Source organism: Nannobrachium achirus, assembly GCF_963921795.1.
Source record: "Nannobrachium achirus genome assembly, chromosome: 16".
Classification (NCBI taxonomy): domain Eukaryota; kingdom Metazoa; phylum Chordata; class Actinopteri; order Myctophiformes; family Myctophidae; genus Nannobrachium; species Nannobrachium achirus.
Genome location: NC_137823.1, coordinates 20,935,037 through 20,958,228, shown reverse-complemented (window position 1 = coordinate 20,958,228; position 23,192 = coordinate 20,935,037). Strand labels below are relative to the sequence as shown.

Below are 23,192 nucleotides of genomic sequence, written 5' to 3'. Positions count from 1 at the left end.
ATTAGCGTGCGCACACGCACACGCACACACACACACACACACACACACACACACACACACACACACACAAACACTCTGAAAAACAAACACAGAACATCATGTGACAGAAACAGACACTCACACAAATGTAGACGCATGGAGAAACTAACAAGACACAGGCGCACAAGGACGTGTGCACACACACGCACACACGCACGCACGCATACACACGTGCACGCACGCACGCACACACACGGTAACTGTAACTCAGTTAGCTGACAGACTGACTCACTAACAAGGCTTTTAAGACCAAGGCCCTCCGGTAGTAAAGAAAGACAAACAGCATGAGCAAACGAGAGGGAAAAAGAAATGGCTAGATACATGCAGAGAGAGAATTGATTACAGTTGGGAGCTAACTGGGGGGAAAATCTTTTGGGCTAATGGACTATGCAACATGTCAATAATGGCTTTTACTGACACAAACACACCCACCCCACACACACACACACACACACACACACACACACACACACACACACACACACGTTTGGATTACTATACTTGCGAGGACATCCACATTTTAGGACGGCAGCTTAAAATAGCTGAAAAAACAGGCAACATTTTTCAGTTCTACAAGATCAGCTATTTGTTACATCGCAGCATTACTAAGTATAAAATAATGAAAACCACTATAACCCATCCTCTAAATCAGTGGTTTTCAACCTTTTTTGGTATCAAGGTCCATTATTTATTTAGCATTTGAGCCACAAAACACCATTTGCCTCTCAGACCCAAAACGTAGAATATTTTGTTATCGTTGGATACGATTTTGTCCACAATTCCGGATCCGCATCAATATGCCAACGGGCCGGTATGCCGACACTAAAACTAACCCTAAACCTAACCCTAACCCTAAACCTAACCTCAGTAACCGGGACGAGTAACTAACCTGCCAACGCTGCTCGGAACAATTGACCGGCGGAACAATGAGCGGGACCCCCACAATTCCATGCTGTATTGATGTTGGTACCATAGCAGAGATAACAGGCAAAACGTTGATCAAAATAACAATTCTGTGTGGAGTTTGCATGTTCTCCCCGTGTCTCCTAGGGTAAATACCCTCACAAAAACATGCAATAATCCTGGTCTCTATAATGCCTCCCTCTGGCCAGTCGGGTGCCAGTGGTCTGATCACTCCTCATGTATTGAAGGAAGCATGAGCTCAGTTCGGGGCCCTCCCCAGGTTGGCAGAGGGAGAGCAGAGCCCAGGATCACAGCTTAGGTTAGGGGTTTTCAAAGTGGGTGACGGGGCACCCTGGGGTGCTGTGATGGCAGTCCCAGGGTGCCGCGAGATAATTTGATAATGTTTGGAATTTATTTGGACACTTGAAAAAACATTTAGTATCACTTTAAACTTTGCCCTAACCAAAATGGTTTCTCAATGTTTCCCTTGCAACATAATTGCTACAATATGCTATAAACATAAGGTGCTGGAAGTGAAAATTATGAAAATAACATAGGGGTGCCTCGGATGAAAAAGATATTCACAGGGGTGCCCCGAGCCAAAAAAAGATGGGAACCCCTGGCTTAGGTAATTGCCACAGGGTGAAAAATGGGTTTCAAAATCGCAGGATACAAATTAAAAAAAAGAAAAAAAAAAGAAGAAGAAAACCACAAGTGACTCGTCTTTACCCTAACCTGAATCTTCTCCTTATTGTAAAAAATATAAACATTTTGAACCATGAAACAATTTCCCCGAGAGGACCAGGGCCATCCGTTTATCAGCGCGCGCGCACACACACGCGGCCTTAACATGCTTCTATAGAAAGCCATCGATCCGCAATGCTTTTATCTGTGTGCCGTTACAGTGCAAGCAACCAGAGAAAGCATTTACTGTAGCCATTTAAAGTGCGATCACATGAGGAGGAAGTGGCCATGTTTGTTTTCTATAGACCTTGGAAGTCACATGATCATTCCCAGAGCCTTGGACAATGTTATACATGTTAAAACTTGAACCTTAAAATAAAATTGAGATGGGGGGTCGGCAGCTAAACACAAATCATCTAGGGGGCCTTGACATGAATAGGTGTTTGTACACTAGGGCATTAACGAAAAAGTCGACAAGTCGACTGAGTCTACTTCATTACACAAGTCGACTCCCACCAGAGAAAGTCGAAAGTTGAATTATTTTGCTCCATGCGTGCGTCTGTACAGCATTCAAACAGTAGGATTGTTTATTGTCAAGGGCGGAATGATCCAATATTACATTGCTACATTACATTTGGTATAACATGGTTCTACTGTGAAAATAGCAGATCTGCATGCTCACAACGCCTCGCGATGCGAGGCGTTGTGAGCACAAATCTGTGAAAAGCCATGTTCCACATGAAAAATGCTTAAATGTAGTAATTTACAGTACTTAGAAAAGTGAACGCCTATGGTCCAAGCCCCATGTGTAATTCCAGATCAATTGGCCAACTCACTAAAGGGGAAGAATGGATTCGAATGGATGAGGACAGAGTATTAACTGAGTGACAGAGTTCACAAATATTGAAAGAAATCATCTCCGTCAATCCCTGCCTATAGGAATAACAGCTTTGTCACTCCCCCACATATGCCAATGATCAATGCACATGTGCAATATCGGATTGATTAGTCAACCCACTGCAGAGAGAGATGGATGAGGACACAGGGTTTTTCCCCGTTTTATGGTAGGATTATTGTAGGACAAACCAACTCAGTGGCCTTGTGGTTGTACTGCAGTGTCCGCCCTGAGACTAGGAGGTCGGGGTTTGAAATCCCCAGCCGGGTCATACCAATAGACTGCTTGGCACTCGGCATCAAAGGTTAGATCAGTGGTAAGTCCCTGTGACATACTAGCGAGAGAGATTCGGTTCCAATGTCTAATAAAACATGAATAACTATAACTAGCTTCATAATCAATTCTACAATGACATGTAACTCTTGAGCCTCATGATGACTGATCAACACATGACAAAACAACCATGTAAAGAATTACAATTCTACTGGAGCCGGTCAAGAAAGATTAAGAGTAAATCACACAAATACTAGTGTTCCTATTGTGGGGCTCAACAAAAGGAAACATCTGCACTCACAAAAACTAAGTTGGTATTTAATATCCAGCAAAAAAAAACAGATGTGTGCAAAGAGCCTTTCTACGAGCTCACGGCACATATTGTAGTTCGGCTATGCTTTTAGGTTTGATGACGTAGATGGAAAAAGAGCGGATCTAGTATTAGAGCCGTGGGGTTCTCGGGTGAACAAAGTACGGGTATACAGTAAAGCAAGGGTCTTCAACAGGGAGTCCGGGACCCTTAGGGGGTCCTCAGAGTTACTACAGGGGGGCCGCCAAATCTTTGTGATAGGATAATTCTTTTAAATTAACAACACCTTGAACGTTCGCATCCCTATTCTGGGGAGAACTTTAGCCAAAAATAGCAGATCTTCAAGCTTGTAGATCGGCTAATTTTGGCAAATAGGTTTGGTGTAGAGGTAAAAAATAGCAGACCAAGTACAGAGTGAAAGGTCAAGTTAAGTAAAATCTCTCTCAGCTAAGGGGTCCTTGGCCTGAAAACGTTTGAAGACCCCTGCAGTATAGGGTTTAAGTGACTAATAATAGCAACTAATAACAATAATAATAACTAACTCTTTTCTAATCGATGCTTTACATCGGGGGAAGAGAAAACAAAAGAAAACAATGTTATTAGGAAAAAAACACTAAGACTAAGGAATGATGAGACAACAAAGAGCAGCCTTTTCCATATCGCTGTAGCTGACTACAATTATACTTTTAAAGTATTTTCACACGCTGTACAATGATGCAAGCTACAGTATATCTAAAACATCTTTCTAATCATCGGGCTTCAGTGAAAGTAGCGTTGTCCTCAGAATGACACATCTTGTGACACACCGTCAGTAGTGCTAACTTGCATAAAGGCTTTTAAATGTATCCTTGCTGCCTGGTATGCAGGAATTTTTCTTCGATAACGAGAGAAGGCTTCCTCTGTTTCCCATCAATGTGACTCTGAAACGCTGTTGAACTGTGGGTGTTTACACACACAGTAAAATCCTTAGTTTTGATTTATCCACTAGTAACTCAGATGGTGTGCACACCAGGGATGGGACGATATGAACATGTCATATCACAATTATTGTGACAATAGAAATCAAGATTCACGATATTATTGTGATAATCAAAATATCCCCAACATCCATTATCCTGGGCATCGCGACGTGTTGTGAGCTTGTAGATCGGCTATTTTTTGGCAAAAGAGATTTGGTAGAGTGAAAAAAAAGATTGTATCAAGTCCGTATAATCTCAGGGGTCTTCAACAGGGGGTCCGCGACCCCTAGGGGGTCCGCGGAGGTACTGCAGGGGGTCCGCGAAATTATTGCTTAAAAAAAAAAAAAAAAAAAAAAAGATTTCAAAAAATGTTTTTTCCTTCTTTTTTTTTTTTTTTGCCATTTTCCACATTTATGTTAAAAAATAAATCATGATTCTATCCATTTTGAATAGCTTGAATACATGATTGCTATTGACATATTATTGACATTTGTTCTCAGTTAATAAGTAGTATGTTTAGAAATGGTTGTGGTACGGCCCACCCTGCTCGCTGTAACTTGTACATGTTTAAAATAAAAAATATGTCGTAGCCCCGACCCCCCCCACCTTACGAGGTGGTAGGGGGTCCCTGCTCCATCTCCCCATCAGTTTGGGGGTCCCCGGCCTGAAAACGTTGAAGACCCCTGCGGCGTATATTATAAGTACGTTTTACCAATAGAGGGTTTAAATGGTACCGGATATGCAGCTCGGCAAATAAAATGTGAATTGATCCCGGTGCATGACGGAGGACAATATCACGATAAATTAAATCTCCACGATACGATTATCGTGAGTGTTTTTTTATCACGATAAACGATAATATCGCTTATCGTCCCATCCCTAGTGCACACGTAACCACAATGTTACACTCGCACAGCGTCTGAGTTTAATTGACACTCGGGATTTGATTGTTTTGAATGGGTTTTTCATGAGCTCTCGGGTGAGGAAAGGTACTTGGCAGCATGCAGCCAAATCCTTTAGTGTTAATCCTTTAGCATTCATTTAACTCCAAGAGTGTGAAATCCTCTGTGTTCATTTCAACTATAGTACAAAAAAAAGGCCACCGTGGACCTGTAAATGCCTCTCAGAGAGGATTTGAACGTTCATAAAACCAACAGAAACGGAGATAATCCGGTAGTTAAATGCCCAACACTTGCCACTGGTTTTAAAATTGGAATGGACAAGGGCATTGGTTATCAAAGTGGGGTCCAGGAACCCCAGGGGTCCTTGAAGGAGTTCCAGCCAGGGATCCCCAGCTAAATGATAGTTAGGAACCAAATGGACCCTTATGTGTAACTCAGAGAGTGTGCAAATGGAACTAACGGTTCAATTTGGTTCCATTTGTACGCTACACTCTGAGTTAAAATTAACATAGGTTTTACAATATAAATTGGGGTCTCACGAGATAGAAATACAATTAAATGGAGGTCTGAATGTCAAACTGGGGGTCCCTGAAATTAAAATGGTTGAAAATCACTGCGAGACATCTTCTCTAAATGAGGGTCCCTGGCATATCTTTTCAAATGGGGGTCCGCGGGCTAATCAATCAATGTAAACATGAAAAAGTTTGAGAATCACTGAATTAGGGTGTCTGGTAGCTCAGCCACTTGTGCACTAATCTCTAATGCTGCAGGAACAAAACAGAGAGGGCACTGTTTTTCCCATATATTTGTCGATGGCTAGCCAGACTGCACAGACCATAATGATCCTTGTTGAGTTGCGAGGACCCGGGTTCGAATCTGACCTCTATCTTGTCCTGCAAGTGTCCCCACTCTCCTCCCTTGGTTTCCTGTCTCTCTACTCTAATCTAAATGAAGATTAAAAGATGGCCCGGGTCGCAGTGTGGTGGTCCGGGCACCCTAGGCTGCAATACCAGCCTGACAGCGTGTCGCGGGTTCGAATCCCCGATCCCGGCGATACTTTTCTGCGTGTCACTCCCCATCTCTCTCTCCCCATTTCTTCTCAGTCTACTGTCCTATCAATAAAGGCATAAAAGCCCAAAAATGAAAAGAAAAAGACCCAAGATAATCCAAGTTTCTTCCCATCCCTTGTTCTTTGTCTTCCCTCGCTCATGCCCATACATCCCTCACAGATCATTTTGATACTTTCTCTCACATACATCTACATTATCTCAATTCTTTTGGTGTGTCTCTTTTACACATGCCCTCTTTCGGACTCTTTTCCGACACACACACACACACTTCTCTCAATCTTTTGTTGACCTGGTATCCTGGACCTGGAGAGAGATAGGCCGTTCCCATGACAACGGCCTCCACGCTACTCTGAACATGTTTGTACAGCTGACACACACACACACACACACACACACACACACACACACACACACACACACACACACACACACACACACACACACACACACACACACACACACACACACACACACACACACACACACACACACACACACACACACACACACACTTCAAAGGAAAGAGTACAAACTCCAACAAGAAAGAAGGGAGAGGTGGCGAGAAGAGACGAGGAGAGTTGAGGAGAGAGGAGCAGGGTAGTCGGCTTCATCTCTCAGCTAAAGGGTCCATGGCCTGAATAAAAGACCCCTTGCCTTAAAGGCAATTATGTCATAATTGTGGCAGGCATTAGGAGGGGCGTTGAGGAGAGGAGGAATTTCTTTTAACCCATTTAGATCGGGAACACATTATTTTCACATTATTTTATGCTTTAACTATTAAAAAATAGCAGATATACAAGCTCGCAGCGCAACCGAGTGCTTGTATATCTGCAATTTTTTAATTGTGAAAATGTGTTCAAGTCTTTGATTATTCTGACCCGATTCTATAAGTGTTTCTATGTCAGTGGTGCTCAAATGTTTTCATGTCAAGGACCCCAAACTGATATGTATTTGGCCATGGACCCCCATTCGTTCCAAGGACCCACAGAAGCAAAATTTGAGTTACAAATGTTCGCTTTAAAAATACATACAGTATATTCAAAGATTTGCAGTAATTTTAAAGACTTTTCAAAAATAGCAGATCTACAAGCTCACTATCAGCTATTTTTCAATAGCTAAAGTATAAAACAATTCCAGGTCTTGGGTTAAAGGACATAAAGTATGTTATCATGAAAATCTTGGCAGCGTGACAAGCAGATTTCCCATCGACCGCCAAGCGTGCGCTGCTGCCGGGTCGATGCTTTCATGCAAAGTGCCGAGAATATTGAGCGCATAGGGTTTTAATACGGTGTGAAGAACTAATCCCTGTGACCCTGATGTGTTTGTGTCCTGCCGGGACACATGGAAAGCCCTGACACCTTAATAGCATTTGGTGTCACGCGCTGCACATCCACTTACACAGCCAACACCAAAACAAAGGACCTCCTTTTCTTGAAGCAGCAGCGTTTGCCAGATGTTTGCAAGAGAAACAAGCGCTCAAGAAACTACAACGGAAACTAGCCCCCCCAAAAAACTCAACTATAGGCCACATGGGCGCAAACGAACACGAACGCGCGCACTATTTGAAAACGGCTGATCTACAAAAATCTCTTAGAAAGCACTGTGGAAAGAGTTTTTTAGATACACAAATCTTGTATGGGGACACAACATATTTTCAGATGGGGGTCCGCAGACAAATACATATTGATTTAGGGATCCTTGACATTATAAAATGTTAATGAGAACGACTGGTTTGAACAACACTAGAAAATTTGCAATTAGTGAAATTGCGAGTGTGGTTGCCCTGTGGTTCAAATAATATTTCAGTTTTGGTAAGTGAATTTCTATTATCTTGGGGGCTATGTTTGTTTACCAGTAAGTGCTGCATCCTGTGCATTGTAATGCATTGGCCAACTGGCCTACTGTATGATGGTCTACTGTAGGATGTCAGACTCCATATTTGGGAAAAGACAACTGGATCATCACTTAAATCTCCATATGGAGCGGGCCAATACCTCTACATCTGACACCACAAACTCCAGATATGGATATAGCTCCATATATGGATATGGATATATAATGGGGAAAATGTATTTACTAATAAATTAATATCAATTCAACTATACAACCTTTATCTACAGAAAATGCAACCACACAATTTCTGATGAAGCCGGTCGATTTGACATATGGCACGAGTGTGTGGCGCGAGTAGGGTGGGAGGAGTAGGGTGTCAAACTTTTAGTTACTCTAGAAACAGAATAATAAATATAATAAATAAAGTTTCCCCAGGACTATAGTGTGGTTGCCCTGCTGGGCAACCACACTAATTAGGAAGCAAAGTCCAAATAAGCAACTACAGTTACACTTGCCCCTAAAAACCAAAATGTCCAAGCGACGAGAAAAACAAGCCCAAAGTTGCTTATAATAAGCAGAAATTGGCAACACTCTAGCATCCATGCCACAGCTGGAGTCTTTTAATCCTGCTAGCAGGGGATATAAATGATACTTTTTTTGTTTACAAGTTCTAAGTCTATTCTCAATCGTCGCTATAGTTTTCTGTTCAGTAACGGGTCTCCCCAGCTCTTAACAGAAATGTATTTTCCAGATAAGGACACCAATTTAATCCAATCAGAAGAGAGAGCCCGACAAATATCATTTATCACCTTCAATTTCTCACAATGTTCCTGCATGAGGTCTCTTTCCTGATTGGATAAATTGGTATCTGACCAGAACATGTATTTTCTGTTTAGTGTATACATATATAGAGAGATGCGAGACAGGGAACCCCCTGCTACTGAACAGACACTTGATGTCATAACACTGACTTAAAGGTGATACACCATGCATTTAAAAAGTATTTATGTCATATTGTTTGTCCCAAAAACGTTTTTCAAAAGGTTTGAGGCTAAATTACCACTCCTGAATAGAGAGCCTCTCTCATTTTTGAATGGCTCTCAGAGCATTTCAGCTGCAGTACCACCTTTGGCCTGAACTGCGCCACCCCCCCCAAAATCCTTTTGAAAAAAAATATATATATTTTTTATTTTTTTTATGATGACGTCACAATCGGCAGATGACGTCACAATCGGCAGCAAATCTGGATAGCCTGTTTTGAGAACCCGTGGGATACTTTTAACCTTCGCCTTCTCAAAACCAGAGAAAGACACAACGGTCAGAAATGGGACTTTGTGAGGATAGAAGGTGCTAGTGGGACCCCAAAAAAAGGTTTTAAAATAGGAAAAGTGAAATTTCATGGTGTATCACCTTTAACCCATAAAAGGCAAATGACCAATCAGATTACGTCAAATCATTAGCTATCCTACACTATCCAACGTAACCATGCAATGACATCACAACGTCATCATCATAACCATGTAATTGTTCTTTAAATGAATCGTCCGATACACTAAACATTAGTTAGCAACTAGTAGTACAGAGGTAACCGGTCTGCCTTCATCCTGACGAGTTAATCTGTAAATTGGTTGTCAACACTCATTAACGGTGGTTTTGCTGTGTGAAGGTGTTTTGCTGTGTGAAATGTTTCACTGGACGATACATCAGAAAGGAGAACAGAGGAAGAACCAGGCTGCTGTGGCGGTCGGACACGAGATGATCTACTGCTTTGGAGGAGACATAAACCTGATCACCAGGATGGAAGTACGTGTCTTCAACACAGTGTCTTTATGCTGGAGGAAGTTGACCCCCGTGACACCTGGAGGAGGAAAACGTCACTTTGAGGCTCCCTCCGTGCGTAAAGGCCACAGAGCTGTGCTAATAGAATGTATTGTTTACATCTGGGGAGGGGGAGATCCTTACTGCAATGTGCTTTATGCCTTCGATGTCGATGCCAATATATGGTTCAAACCAAGGGTTTCTGGGAATGTTCCAAAGGGGAGGAAGAACCACTCAGCCTGCGTCTTGGGGAAGGTCATTTATATTCATGGAGGATTGGTCCAGGGTAGATACACTAATGACATGTACAAGTTGGACACCACCACTATGGTCTGGTCTTTAATTAACACCAGAGGTACTCCACCTCCTGCTTTATCACGTCACTCTGCAAACATCTTCGGGACAAAGATGTTTGTATTTGGGGGCTTGGGGGAGTTCCGCAACAACATCATCAGAGTGTTTGACACAGAGACCAACTGCTGGATGAACACACCGTCTACACAGCCTCGTCCTGCAGTACGCTACTATCATTCAGCCTTTATCTACAATGGAGAGCCGTATGCATTTGGTGGCTACAGATATAACAATCAACAATTCAATGATCTATGGAAATTCAGTCCAGAGACCTTCCGCTGGAAGAACGTTGAGCCCAAGTGGAAAGAACCAAATAGGACGAAGAATATGTGCTGTTGCATGGTGGGAGGTCGTATCATCCTCTTTGGAGGAGACAACACACCTGATGACCTTTATGTCTTAGACTTGAGTCCTAGTCTTAAGACGTTATGTGAGCTAGCAGTTATTCAGTACGGTCTGGAGCAGTCTGGACTCCCACACAACATCAGGTGGGAACTGGCAGCCATGACTCAGGGGTTAAAGCAAAAAAAGAAATGTATTTTCCAGATAAGGACACCAATTTAATCCAATCAGAAGAGAGAGCCCGACAAATATCATTTATCACCTTCAATTTCTCACAATGTTCCAGCTCCAATTGTGTCCAATTTGTTCCAATTACACTCCTGTATCCTGCATGAGGTCTCTTTCCTGGATAAATTGGTATCTGACCAGAACATGTATTTTCTGTTTAGTGTATACATATATAGAGAGATGCGAGACAGGGAACCCCCTGCTACTGAACAGACACTTGATGTCATAACACAGCTAAACAACACAGCTAAACAATCCACCCATGTTAACACTTATGTTGCAATGATTTTTTCCGGCCAATGTCCCGCGTTACCATGGTTACCATAGACTTCCATGTAATTGTGCAAGTGTGTAAAAAGTGCACGCCCATGCCTAGATGATGCACCACGTGTGTAGATGCTGTTCACAGCTTTCAAACAAAAAAATCCGCTTGGAAATCCGTGCAGGCATTCATGATTTATCAGCCATTATGTTTTCTTCAGATGTAAACAAACATGGCTGCCATGTTTGAAAGAATGGCTTGGTATGGGGGTTAAACATGCAATTTCGCGATCGCGATCATGCCTAATACATTTCTGGAGGTCCAAAGAAAATTTTTGAAAAAAAAAATTTTGATTTTTTTTTTTTTTTTTCTTTTTCAAAAACGGCCCAAACTCGGGAAACTCGGGGTTGGCACAGCACTAGTACCAATACAAACTCGGGAAACTCGGGGTTGGCACCATATGTGTTAAAACAAAGTGGGTTAGCTGCATTAGTATAGAGAATGGCCACCTCCATTTGTTTTTGACTGTGCTAAGCACGTCCGAGACGAGTCTTCATTCACAACTAAACCAACCGCTCCATATTGTCGCTGACTGAACCACCACACGTGGGTAATATTATGAGAGAAACACTGCCCACGTAGTGGAGAAACCTCCGCCTAGTACAGCCATGAGCACCAATCATGATAGGCTACGCTGCGTCGGTCCCAAATGAAACACTGCCCCGAAGTTTTGAATTAGCATCTGTATGGATAACTTTTGTGAGTGACAAATAAACCCCCCCGAATCTCTGATTGGCAAACATAACAAGTGTTCCGTTGCTTATTTTAATGCAAGAGAACGTAAGCAACCGTTTATTGTCAATTACTGCTGCCTTCCCTGTAAACACATATTTAGATAGCCATAGCCTACCTGCTGTTTACATGGTGTAAAACTCCTGTGACTTCCATTATTCCTGTGATTTCATCTTTTGGACACTGCTATCCATACAGAGCGAATTCCATAACTTCACCGTTAACATCCGAAGTACTTTGAGTCACGATAGTAACACATTATGAGCTTGCACATCTGCATGTCATGCACACAACACAGCCACACACCAGGGCTAAAAACTAAGCTAACTGATGCTATGGCTAACGCTTGGACCGTGACTTGGTGTGAATGGTGTCAAGTTACAGCAGCTGCTTGGGCAGCGGCCAGCCTGTTGCACATCTGAGCAGCGCATCTTCAGTCACATACAGTAGATGTTTTAAAATAATTCGCTGGGGAGGGATGCATTGTAATTTGGAGATCACTTGACTTGACTAGCAAGTATTATGCTGCATTTTGACGATTTCGGTCATGTTATTAACATCGCGGCCATGGCTACAACCCCCCCCCCCCCCCCCCCCACTCCCTTTATTATTTTTTTTGCAAATCTCCATTGATCTCATAAATAGCCCCTAGGGACTCCTCAGGACGGAAATCCGTCCCCAGGACGGAGAACTTTAACCCCTGCATGACTACCACCGTTGACTGAAAACAATAACAGTACTCTTAAAGGAGTAGTTCACCCCCAAAATGACTTTTTTTCTATTGATTACTCATATGAGAAAGAAGTAGTCGCCAGCACTCAAGGAATCTCCTTTTTACATGATTTTATTTACCTCAATGGACAGTGTACGAACGCGTTTCGACCCTTCGGTCTTCCTCAGCGTTGACAACAACGCTGACAACTGGGGACCCCGGCACCCCGGCACCCTGACGAGCACTAAGAGTTGAGGAATTTTGTACAACACGTTTCTATTGTGAAAATAGCAGATCTACATGCTAGCATGTAGATCGTCTATTTTCACAATTTCTGCCTCTAATATTTGACAATTTGTCCAATGTTAATTTGTCGTTTCAGAGGTATTAACGAAATCAATAACCAAAGACAATGCATAGCTATTTTTCTCCAGGACCCTTGATCAATTCCAAAAATTTTCCAGTACTGGAAAAAATATTTTTCTAATTTCAAAATATTTCCAGGAATTTCATGACCGTGGGAACCCTGCCTTTACACTGCCTCCAAAAACAGTCAGTTCCACTCCTTACCTTAGCATGGTGCAGGTCCACGCCGTACATGGACAGTTTCTTAGCGTTTTCTAGAAACTGGACATCTGCCTGCGCCGGTGTCATGCCCCTAGAAATGATGGTAAATCACACCAATAATTATATCGTCGTTGTCGGGTGGAAACCTTGTATGTCCAAAACCGTTTTGTATTTATCCTTTTTAAAATGATTTAAACTAGTGAAAACAGCCAATCTACAAGCACACAACGCCTCGCACTGCGAGGCGTTGTGTGCTTGTAGATCTGCTGTTTTCACTACTTTTGTGCGACGGCCTTGTACGATGAAGCAGGGCTTTACTTTGCGAAAGAACATAAAAAATTTAAACTTGGAGATACGAGGTTTCCACCCGACAACGACGATATGTAATGAAAGTACAGCAATGAGTCAAGAAACACTTTTGGTCATATAAATGAATGACCAAAGAGGGTGGGATATCAAAGGTAGGGATGGAGCTTGTTAATCTTTTTTTGACAATGAGCACCTTATGATATCGATCCTGCTTATTGAGCCGGGCTTTTATCAAGACCACTATTGAGCGTTTTCTAATATTTTGTGGAAAAGATGTGAGACGACAATTTCTGAACAGAACTGGTATCTTTTATTATTGGCAAGTTGCTGTGACCGAGTTTGTGGCTGACCACCATCTATGAAGATGACAATTGACAAAAGTAAAAAAATATCATTAAAACAACCATTCATTAATGTGCAATAAGTGTTAAATGGCTTTATATTAGGAATAGTACTGTAATAATGTCTTGATCGCCTCTTGTCTTGATTGCTTAAATGTGATGTGTCATTGGACGCTATATGCTCGATAACAGCTTGATAAGCTCAAAGCTTATTGATACCGTACTCAATACATTTGTTATCGAGAATGTAACAGGCTTGTGTTTCGAGCTCCATCCCTAATCAAAAGTGGCATTGGCATTATTGTTATTTTTTTTCTGCCTTTATTGATTGTCCATTGGAGGTGAGGCGGGAAGCAATTTACAATTTAGGCATTTGGCAGGGGAGAAAGCAGGAAAGTGATGTGGCACAAATAGTCCTGCCAGTCCTGGAATCGAACCGGGCATCAGAGTCTATATGTGGTACACGTCCTCCCCACTGAGGCGCAACTAGGGATGGAACGATAAGCGACATTCTCGTTTATTGTGATAAAAAACACTCAGGATAATTGTATCGTGGAGATTAAATGTATCGTGAAATCGTCCTCCGTCGCGCACTGGGATCAAATCACCTTTTATCTGCCGAGCTGCACATCCGGCAAACCCTCTATAATTGGTAAAAGGTACTTATAATACACGTACTTGATACTCTATCAAATGTCTTTGCCAAAAAATAGCCGATCTTTTTTGGCAAATGTTCCACCCCATGATAATGGATTTTGATTATCGCGATATTGTAAATTGCCCTTTATTTTATCACAATCATCGTGATATGAAATTTTCATATAGGCCCATGCCTAGGCGCAACCCCCTGATTGCAGGCAGCGATTCAACTCAATTCATCCTCATGCATCACACATGGCCCTCGTCGGCGAGTGACACCGCCGTGCGAGCAGCCTAGTGAAAACCAGGCCTCACCTGTGCGACTTGTGGAGCTCTACGATCTTCTCCTCCATCTCTTTGTTCTGACTGGGCGCGAAGGCCAGCTGACTCAGGTCCAGGGGTCGCGGTTGGTCGGAGTCAAAGTCGCCCACCTCGGCCTGCAAAGGACGACGGGAACAGAGAGGGATGTCGTCACAAGGGTACATGATATGCTCTTTCTTTTTTTGGCAGCATATCCTTTGCTTAACGCATACATGTAAACATCCCTGTACACTCCCAGCTCTCTCTCTCTCTCTCTCTCTCACTAACACAAAATAGACAACCATACCTGCAGTGAGTATGACCCCAGCAGAGCGTGAGTGACGAACGAGCAAGGTAGACGACCTGACACCACATCTTCACGCAGCTGGAGGCACAGCAGGTACCTATTGAAGGGGGGGGGGGGGGGGGGGGGGGAGAGAGAGAGAGGGGGGGGGGGGGGGGATTAAAGAGCGAGAGAGACATTTGAGGCAATTTGTTTGTCTTCTGACATTTGCGTACAACAGAACGTGAAAGTCATTGGTGGGAATAGTCTACCACATGTACGTAGACTACAGTGTGTGTGTGTGTGTGTGTGTGTGTGTGTGTGTGTGTGTGTGTGTGTGTGTGTGTGTGTGTGTGTGTGTGTGTGTGTGTGCGTGTGTGTGTGCGTGTGCGTGCATGTACCTGGTAATGTCCTCAGTAAGCAGTGAAGGATCGGGAGGGTAAAACTTGACATTGAATGCAAACTGCCAATTGTTGCCTAGAGAGAGAGAGAAAGTAAAAGAGAGGGAAAAAAGAAAAGGAAAGAGAGAAAAAAAAACACTATTAGTGTCACGTACAATACTTCCGTACACTAACCAGGGTCAGTGAAATAGATGTCTGTGAATGCCAGAAATGCAGGTCACCTGATGAAATGCAAGAGGCGTCAATTCAAATTTGTACAAAAGGCCCGTTCAAAGTGGGAGTGGGAGAGAGATCCGACATCGGCATGCTAGAGATAGAGAATCTACTACAATGCGGTGCATACGAGGTTATGACGTTATGGCCCGCTTTTTAGTCTAAACACTGTGAATTCTATCTACCCTGCTCATCTGCGTGTGTGAAAGACCTCTTGTACCACGCGCTGACATCAGCGTGTTACTGTAAACCTTTCCAGGGAAATTGCAGTGGGATCGCACACACACATACCTTGGCATTAACCCATTTAGACCTGCATCGTGTCACTCTAGCTTTGAAACTTTAACCAAAAAAATATATAAACATTTTAAAAATCATGTTATTGTCTAATCAGGCTTTTATGAACACCCTGAACTGATTTGAATTTGATGGATTCAATATTTAGATATTTTATGTAAATGTTATCAGGCCCTCCTCCTGCAGGACGCCTCCCCATACACACCCATTGTAACATCAAACTCCATTTGAACCATGATAAATTAATCAAAAACGCCATATTTGTTCTGGTCCAATACCCTCCTAATACGAGAGCAGGCCGTGTTTTTTGTTACCTTTTTTTCATGTATTTTTTATAATTCTTTGGGAAAATGGAAAAAATGTAATACAATAAAAAATTATTACAAATAAAAGAAAAAAGTTATTGAAGAAACACAGTGTGCTCACGTATTATTAGGAGGGTAGTATGAATCACCAGAAAAAAGACAGGTGTTTTTGATGAATTTGTCATGATTAAAAGGGAGTTTGAAGTTACAATGGGTGTGTATGCGGGGAGGGGCTCTGGATGGGCAGGTAAAATGTACATCAAATATCTAAATATTGAATCAATCAAATTAAAAACTGTTCAGGGTGTTCATAAAAGCCTGATTAGACAATAAAATGACCAAAAGTTTTTTTGAAAGTGAAATATCGCAGATTGAAAAATAGCAGATATACAAGATCACAGCGCGGCAGCGAGCTTGTAGATCTGCCATTTTAATCATGAAAATGTGCTATTTTTCAATAGTTAAAGCATAAAATAATGGTTAAAATAATAATGTGTTCCCTTAATATACTTGTGAGGACATTGATATTTTAGGACACACACACATACTGTACACACACAGAGATCAGTAGAGGACAGCTTTCAGAAACCATTAAGCCTGTACTGTACCGCACACACACACACACACACACACACACACACACACACACACACACACACACACACACACACACACACACACACACACACACACACACACACACACACACACACACACACACACACACACACACACACACACAGTAACAGACGTGCGTGGCTCATCTGATGTTGCATAAGCTCATTCTGGGCTTGACCACATGCCAACCTATAATCTTCACCATCGCAAACTAAATCATGCCCTCACAGCAACCATCATCATCATCATAATGATGTCATGATATGTTTTCCTTGCAGTCTGTTCTGTTCCATGCTGATTTGATCCCAACAGACAGACTATCTATCGTCACTGTTGGGTGGAAACCTTGTATGTCTAAAACAATAAACTGACTCAGGGCACCCCTGTAAATAACCTTTTCATCCAAGGCACCCCTGAATTATGCTGTTATTTTCTAATCTTACATCATATTACGCGACGGAAATATGCACATGTTTCCACCAGAGAGAGACGGTAGGCTATGTCACGGAGAAATATCAGTTTCCATCAGAACTGACGGAAAATAATGTTATACTTGACATTTAACCACTTGAACCCCAGCGTCCTTATTCTGGAGGGAAGGTTCAACAAAAATAGCCGATCTACAAGCTCTGAGATCTGCTATTTTTGGTGAAGAGAGTTGGCCGTAGATTGGAAAAAAAATAACTCATCGAGTACAGTGCAAATCAGGTCAGTTTTGCTAAACATAGTGAAGTGATATTGATGTAGTCATATTGATGAATTCCAAATACCGGTATTATCAGATTACACATGAAAACAGAATCCATTATTCTTGGGTCCAAACATTCCCGTAGTAATGTAATTGAAAATGACTTCAAGGTTAGAGCTGATGATATAGTAATATCGGGCAAAGAAGAGGTTGCATATTTGGGCAGTAATCTTGAGAACAAACAGGTGGAACAATTCAGGCTTTTGCAAATCCCGCCCCATTCTGCCCTGTTACTATGCTGGGACATTAAGCCTGGGCAGATTGTTTTTATAGTGGCAGTGAATGGGATTTCTTTTTTTTTCATAGCCTCATTATTGCAATTTAAAGTATCAAAGGAAAAACATCTAGGTGATATTAATAAAAAGGGAAGACAAAGGTACAGTAGTTACATTGCAAAACAGGGGGTTTCCCCGAAAATATATGTTTTAATTTGTTTAATCCCAGTGGGACAGAATCACTATTGCAGATTCTTTTATAGTGGAACTGGATGGGATTTTTTTTTTTCGTCATAGCCTCATTACAGCTATATAAAGTACCAAAAAAAACACATCTACGTGATATTAATAAAAAGGGAAGAAAAAGGTACATTAATTACATAGCAAAACAGTAATTTTCCCCTGAAAATATATGTTTTAATTAGTTTAATCCTCTGGATCAGAGAGAGAATAGAAATAGAAAAAGAACGCGCATTGCATCTTGGGTAGGAAGAGGAGAACTATAATCTGTTCTCCTCACATAATAGGCTGGCTTTTCGTAATTCTGCCCATTTAAAATATATGTACCCAATCGTAACTAGTTAGACCATTGATAAGGTCCATGTGAACTAGTTTGTTGAAGCTTATTAATTATGATGAGCGAGATCGCCCCCTACTGCCGCGGCCGTACTGGACGAAGGTCGTGCTCCGCACTGCGGACAGTTGCTGAAAGCCTGAAACAACATTCTCCACTGCACAAACTCCACCCCCGATAGCAAAAAGTGAATGGTTTTTTCTGGTTGGCCAGTCAGGGAGTCTCAGGGACCAATCAGAAGGCTGACAAACGGTATAAACGGCATCAAAAGTGATCAAAAAGGAAGGGCAATCAAAGAACAGGATTTTCACAACCCTACTCATAAGCTCTGTTACTTTTCATTGGTTGAATATTTATAAAGACCACATGCAACTCCACTTTCACTTAAAACTGTCACTTTCACATTTCTAAAATAGCAAAAAAAATTGCAGATCTCCATTGTTTACAATTGTTTGCCAGTTTTGTGCGACACTGTAGTGAAGGGGTCTTCAACATTTTCAGGCCAAGGACCCCTTAGCTGAGAAGAGCTGAAGCAGGGACCCCCACAACATGTTCATATATTCCATATAGTATTATCATTGGTCTGCTCTTTTTCCCCTCTACACCAAACCTCTTTGCCGAAAAAAGCCGATCTATAAGCTCACACCGCCTCGCAGCGCAGATCTGCTATTTTTGGCTAAAGTTCTCTGAACATGGACACTAGGGTTCAAAATTAATGGTTATTAAAAAAGGAGAAAAATAGGTTTATATCACACAAAGATTTGAGGACCCCTTGTAGTAACTCTGAGGACCCCCTGTAGTAACTCTGAGGACCCCCTAGGGGTTCCGGACCCCCTGTAGAAGACCCCTGCTGTAGTATGACATTTACGTCAAAAACATAAGTTGAAATAAAGACATAAAAGGTTTCTGCCTGACACTATCTGCCTGACACTATGACAGAGGTGATATTACTGCCATCCCTCTCACACACTCTCTCTCTCCCTCCCTCGCTTGTCTTTCAGATCATTTCATCTGGAAAAATTGCATTTGTTGAAAAGATGACATCACATCGAGACCATTTCCTCTTGCAGAGACACAAGCACGTGTACGCCACGTGCACGCACACACACACACGGGCACACACACACGTGGACAAAAGACTCCAGCTGCATCCCACAGGGAGAGAGAGGAAGGAGGGAGCGAGAGACCAAAGGAACCAAACAAAGGAACAGAAAGAGAGAGAGAGAGAGAAAGGAGTGAGTGACATCATATAGTAACCGCGCCTTCTACAGTGACATTTAACTCTGATTTAGCTCAGATAGTGTTGTTGGTCTATTTGGTTACTAACGGATACGTCCATCTGGCAGCGGCGGGAAAAAGTACTCACATCGTTTACTTAGGTAAAACTATCAATACTGCAATGTAGAAAGACAGTCAAAGAGGAAAAGAAGAAAGTACTCATTATGCAGAATGTCCCAATTCACAAGTTTTCAAATGTATACAAATCTTTTGAAGATAGCATCAAGCATCATATCGGCTAGTTAATTTCCACCACTGCCATTTGGTTACGAACAGATAACAGCAAGGATTTTAATACCCAGGGAGGGAGGGGGAGAGAGGGAGAGAGACTAAATATTTCAGGACACTGCAAAATTAATGTTGTGCTTTTGTTCGTTAGACCATCAAGAAAATACTCGTCTAGCTTAAGCAAAGATGCAGCACTGAATAAGTCGCACACAGTTGTGCTAGGCTGCACATGTCTATTAGAGAGTGTGTATGTGTGTGTGACATTAGGTGTGGTTAAGTAAGACCGTGCGCGTGTGTTAAGTGCTTTGGGAGTCTCGTGTCCATTTCAATCTCCCAGCCGTCCCTCCCTCCCTCCCTCCCTCCCCACACACACACACACACACACACACACACACACACACACACACACACACACACACACACACACACACACACACACACACACACACACACACACACACACACACACACACACACACACACACACACACACACACACACACACACACACACACACACACACACACACACACACACACAGTTACCCCTCCCCCTTTCTGACTCCCTCCCAGTACGAAGAAATATCCCCGAGCCAAACATCTTTTCTCTGCCAGCCCTCTCCTGTCTTGTTTTATAAAATTATATATCGTCGTTTTTGGTTGTAAACCTTGTATGTCCAAAACCATTCCTTTTGTATTTATCATTTTAAAAATGATTTAGACTAGTGAAAACAGCCGATCTACAAGCACACAACGCCTTGTTAGATTGGCTGTTTTCACTACTTTTGTGCGACGGCCTTGTGTGATGCAGCGAAAAAACGCTCACATTTGAAACTTGGAGATACAAGGTTTCTGCCTGACAGTGACGATATATATATATATACATATATATATATATATATATATATATATACCGGTATATATATATATATATATATATATATATATATATATATATATATATATATATATATATATATATATATATACACATTGTTTTAATAAGTAATTGAAAGACTGTGTGTAAGTCGCTGAAACATGCAATTCAACAGGATTTCTATCCGCATGACATGCATTCATAAGATGAAAGTAATGACCAGCTTGTTCTGCTGCCGTTTTATTTAACCAAGAATTTGACCAAGAAGTAATCACTAGCCATTGTTGTATACATACAATACATATTACTATTGTTTTAAAGTGAGACTAAACTCAGATTTTTTAATGCATTCTTTTTAAATAAATGTCTTTTTTTGTATATTTGAAAATATACAATTTATGTTGTTCCCTGGAAAGAATTCCAGCATTGTTTTTATTTGATAATGAACATATATTTTCACCAAAGTATTACTTTTTTGGAAATGTGGATAAACTTTGCAAGAAAGGGTTGTTTTCTGAAGTAGCTTGAAAACTTTGTAAAAAAAATACAAATTATAGTATTGAGCTATATTTGTGGTTTCGTAAGCTACAGTATGAATCAGGGATTACATTTACCCAGTGAAGGTTCGGTTCTGAAAATAATTCTCAAACAATCTCAATATGATCACATTATCAGCTTCAGAAACAAGGCAGAAACAAGAAACAAGACATCAGATATTCATACTCATTTGATTTTATTTAATAAATGAACAGGTGCAGTACATAATTGGCATCTGACTTTGTACCAAAGAACATGATGATGTTTTTTAAAACCTGATCCATAATTCTATTTTCTGTCTAGGGCTCTAGGGCTAACCACCCTCTCAGAGTTAAATTAAGAAAGGGGATTTCAGTTGGACAGCAAAAACCTTTATAACCCTGCTCTTAAACAGTGAACAGAAGATGTCCAGAGAAGCTGTTCTCGTGACTATCGGCATAAACCGTGATCCTAGGAGGCAGCATCAAAAACACCTTATCTCCCTGCACCAGCTCTAAAGTGACGGCATTGGAAAAGAAGTCTTCCACGCCGTTCTCACGGTTATACATGATCTCCTCCTGGTTCTTGTACAACTTTACCCCCATGTCCAAATCTAGGTGATTGCTATTAGACGCGGTGAATCTGAAGAAGTACACACCCTTGACCGGAGCAGTAAAGACGCCGGTCTTTGGGTTGTAGCCGTCGCCGACATTAGAAAACACTAAATTGTACACCATGTGTGCACCATATCTCCCTCCTCTCAGATTCTTTACTTCCTCCATAGCGGCAGAGAAGGCCACCTTGGGTCCACTGGCAACACCACCGTTCTCCTCCAGCTGCTCAACGTCTTCCTTCACCTCGGTCAGTTTGGAGTCGATGGTGGACAGCTCGTTGGACAGGGCTGAGGTCTCCGTCTCCAGCTCACCCACCTGCTGTCCTGTGGCCTGCAGTCCGGCTTCGAGGGCGGCGATCTTGTCAGACTGAGCTGAATGCTGGTTCTTCAGGCTCTCTGTCACTACCTCTGTGGCGGCCAGTCTGTCTCCGAGGGCGAGCAGTTCAGTCTCTTGGGCTGAAGTGGCATCCTCAGTGGCATTGAGGCGGACTCCAAGGGCCGCAAGGTCAGCTGACTGGGCAGCGTTCACGTTCTCAGCAGCCGTGACTCTAGACGTGATCTCTGACACATCCCCCGTTTGGTTTTTCAGCCCCTCTACATGGCTTTCGGCGGCATCCAACCTGGTTTCCAGGGCTGATAGGCTGTCTCCAAGGGTGAGCAGTTCTGTTGCATGAATCGAAGTGGCATACTCAGTGGTTGTGAGTCGGACGCCATGGGTCGCAAGCTCATGATTCTGGGCAGCGTTCACGTTCTCAGCAGCCGTCACTCTAGTTGTGAGCAGGACCACGGTGTTCCTGAGGAGCTGCATCTCTTCCATCAAGTCCTGCAGGGACTTGGCATCCTGGACCACGGCTGCCTGGGACAGACAGAGCAGCAGTGCCAGCACAGTGACGATCCCGGTAGCGCGCATTGTCAGAGGCAGCGTCTCTACAGCTATGAAGCACCTTGCAAAAGCTCAGGACCCGTGCTTATATAGCAGACATGTCAGGGGCCAGGGCCTGTGACCTGTGACCTGTGCTTGACCAACCCAAGTACACTGATAACACGAAAGAACATGCGTTCCTTCAGTTTGAGCACATTTCAACTCATGTGAAAGCTTTCACTGTTGACAGCTGCTGCTGTCTGTTAGTCCATACATGCTACTTTAATAAAACTACTTTAATATAAGAACTAGGACTACTTTAATAAAATAATATGTTACACTGCACATCCTGTTAAGGATTTTTCTTTTTACTTGTTTCAAACTGCCGTTGTGCCCTGCCCCATCACCACACACAAAGTCTGAAATAAAATTAAGCAATTGTGTTTGCAAGTCATGCATTTCCACTGCGAGCTTGTGAGTTGTGCAATTGTGTTGTGTGTCTACGTTTAGGGCCTACGACAGTGCCGATAAGTTCTGATGAAATTGACTGATAGGGGCAAGGCAATACTGTATATAGTGACATTATATTTATATTGTGATATGAGAATGGATATATTTTCTTGTAACAGTGCT

General features: G+C 42.2%; 1 protein-coding gene across 3 annotated transcripts in view; it reads right to left on the bottom strand.

Moving 5' to 3' along the window:
• epb41l2 (erythrocyte membrane protein band 4.1 like 2) overlaps positions 1–23,192 on the bottom strand; it is a 152,575-nt gene that overhangs the window by 40,045 nt on the left and 89,338 nt on the right. For all 3 annotated transcript variants that reach the window (XM_080745240.1, XM_080745241.1, XM_080745242.1), the window contains exons 7-10: positions 15,217–15,292; positions 14,840–14,936; positions 14,548–14,669; positions 12,947–13,034 (exon numbers count right to left, since the gene is read on the bottom strand). In XM_080745240.1, the coding sequence (XP_080601366.1) occupies positions 12,947–13,034; positions 14,548–14,669; positions 14,840–14,936; positions 15,217–15,292 (383 nt within the window). The remainder of the gene's footprint in view (positions 1–12,946; positions 13,035–14,547; positions 14,670–14,839; positions 14,937–15,216; positions 15,293–23,192) is intronic.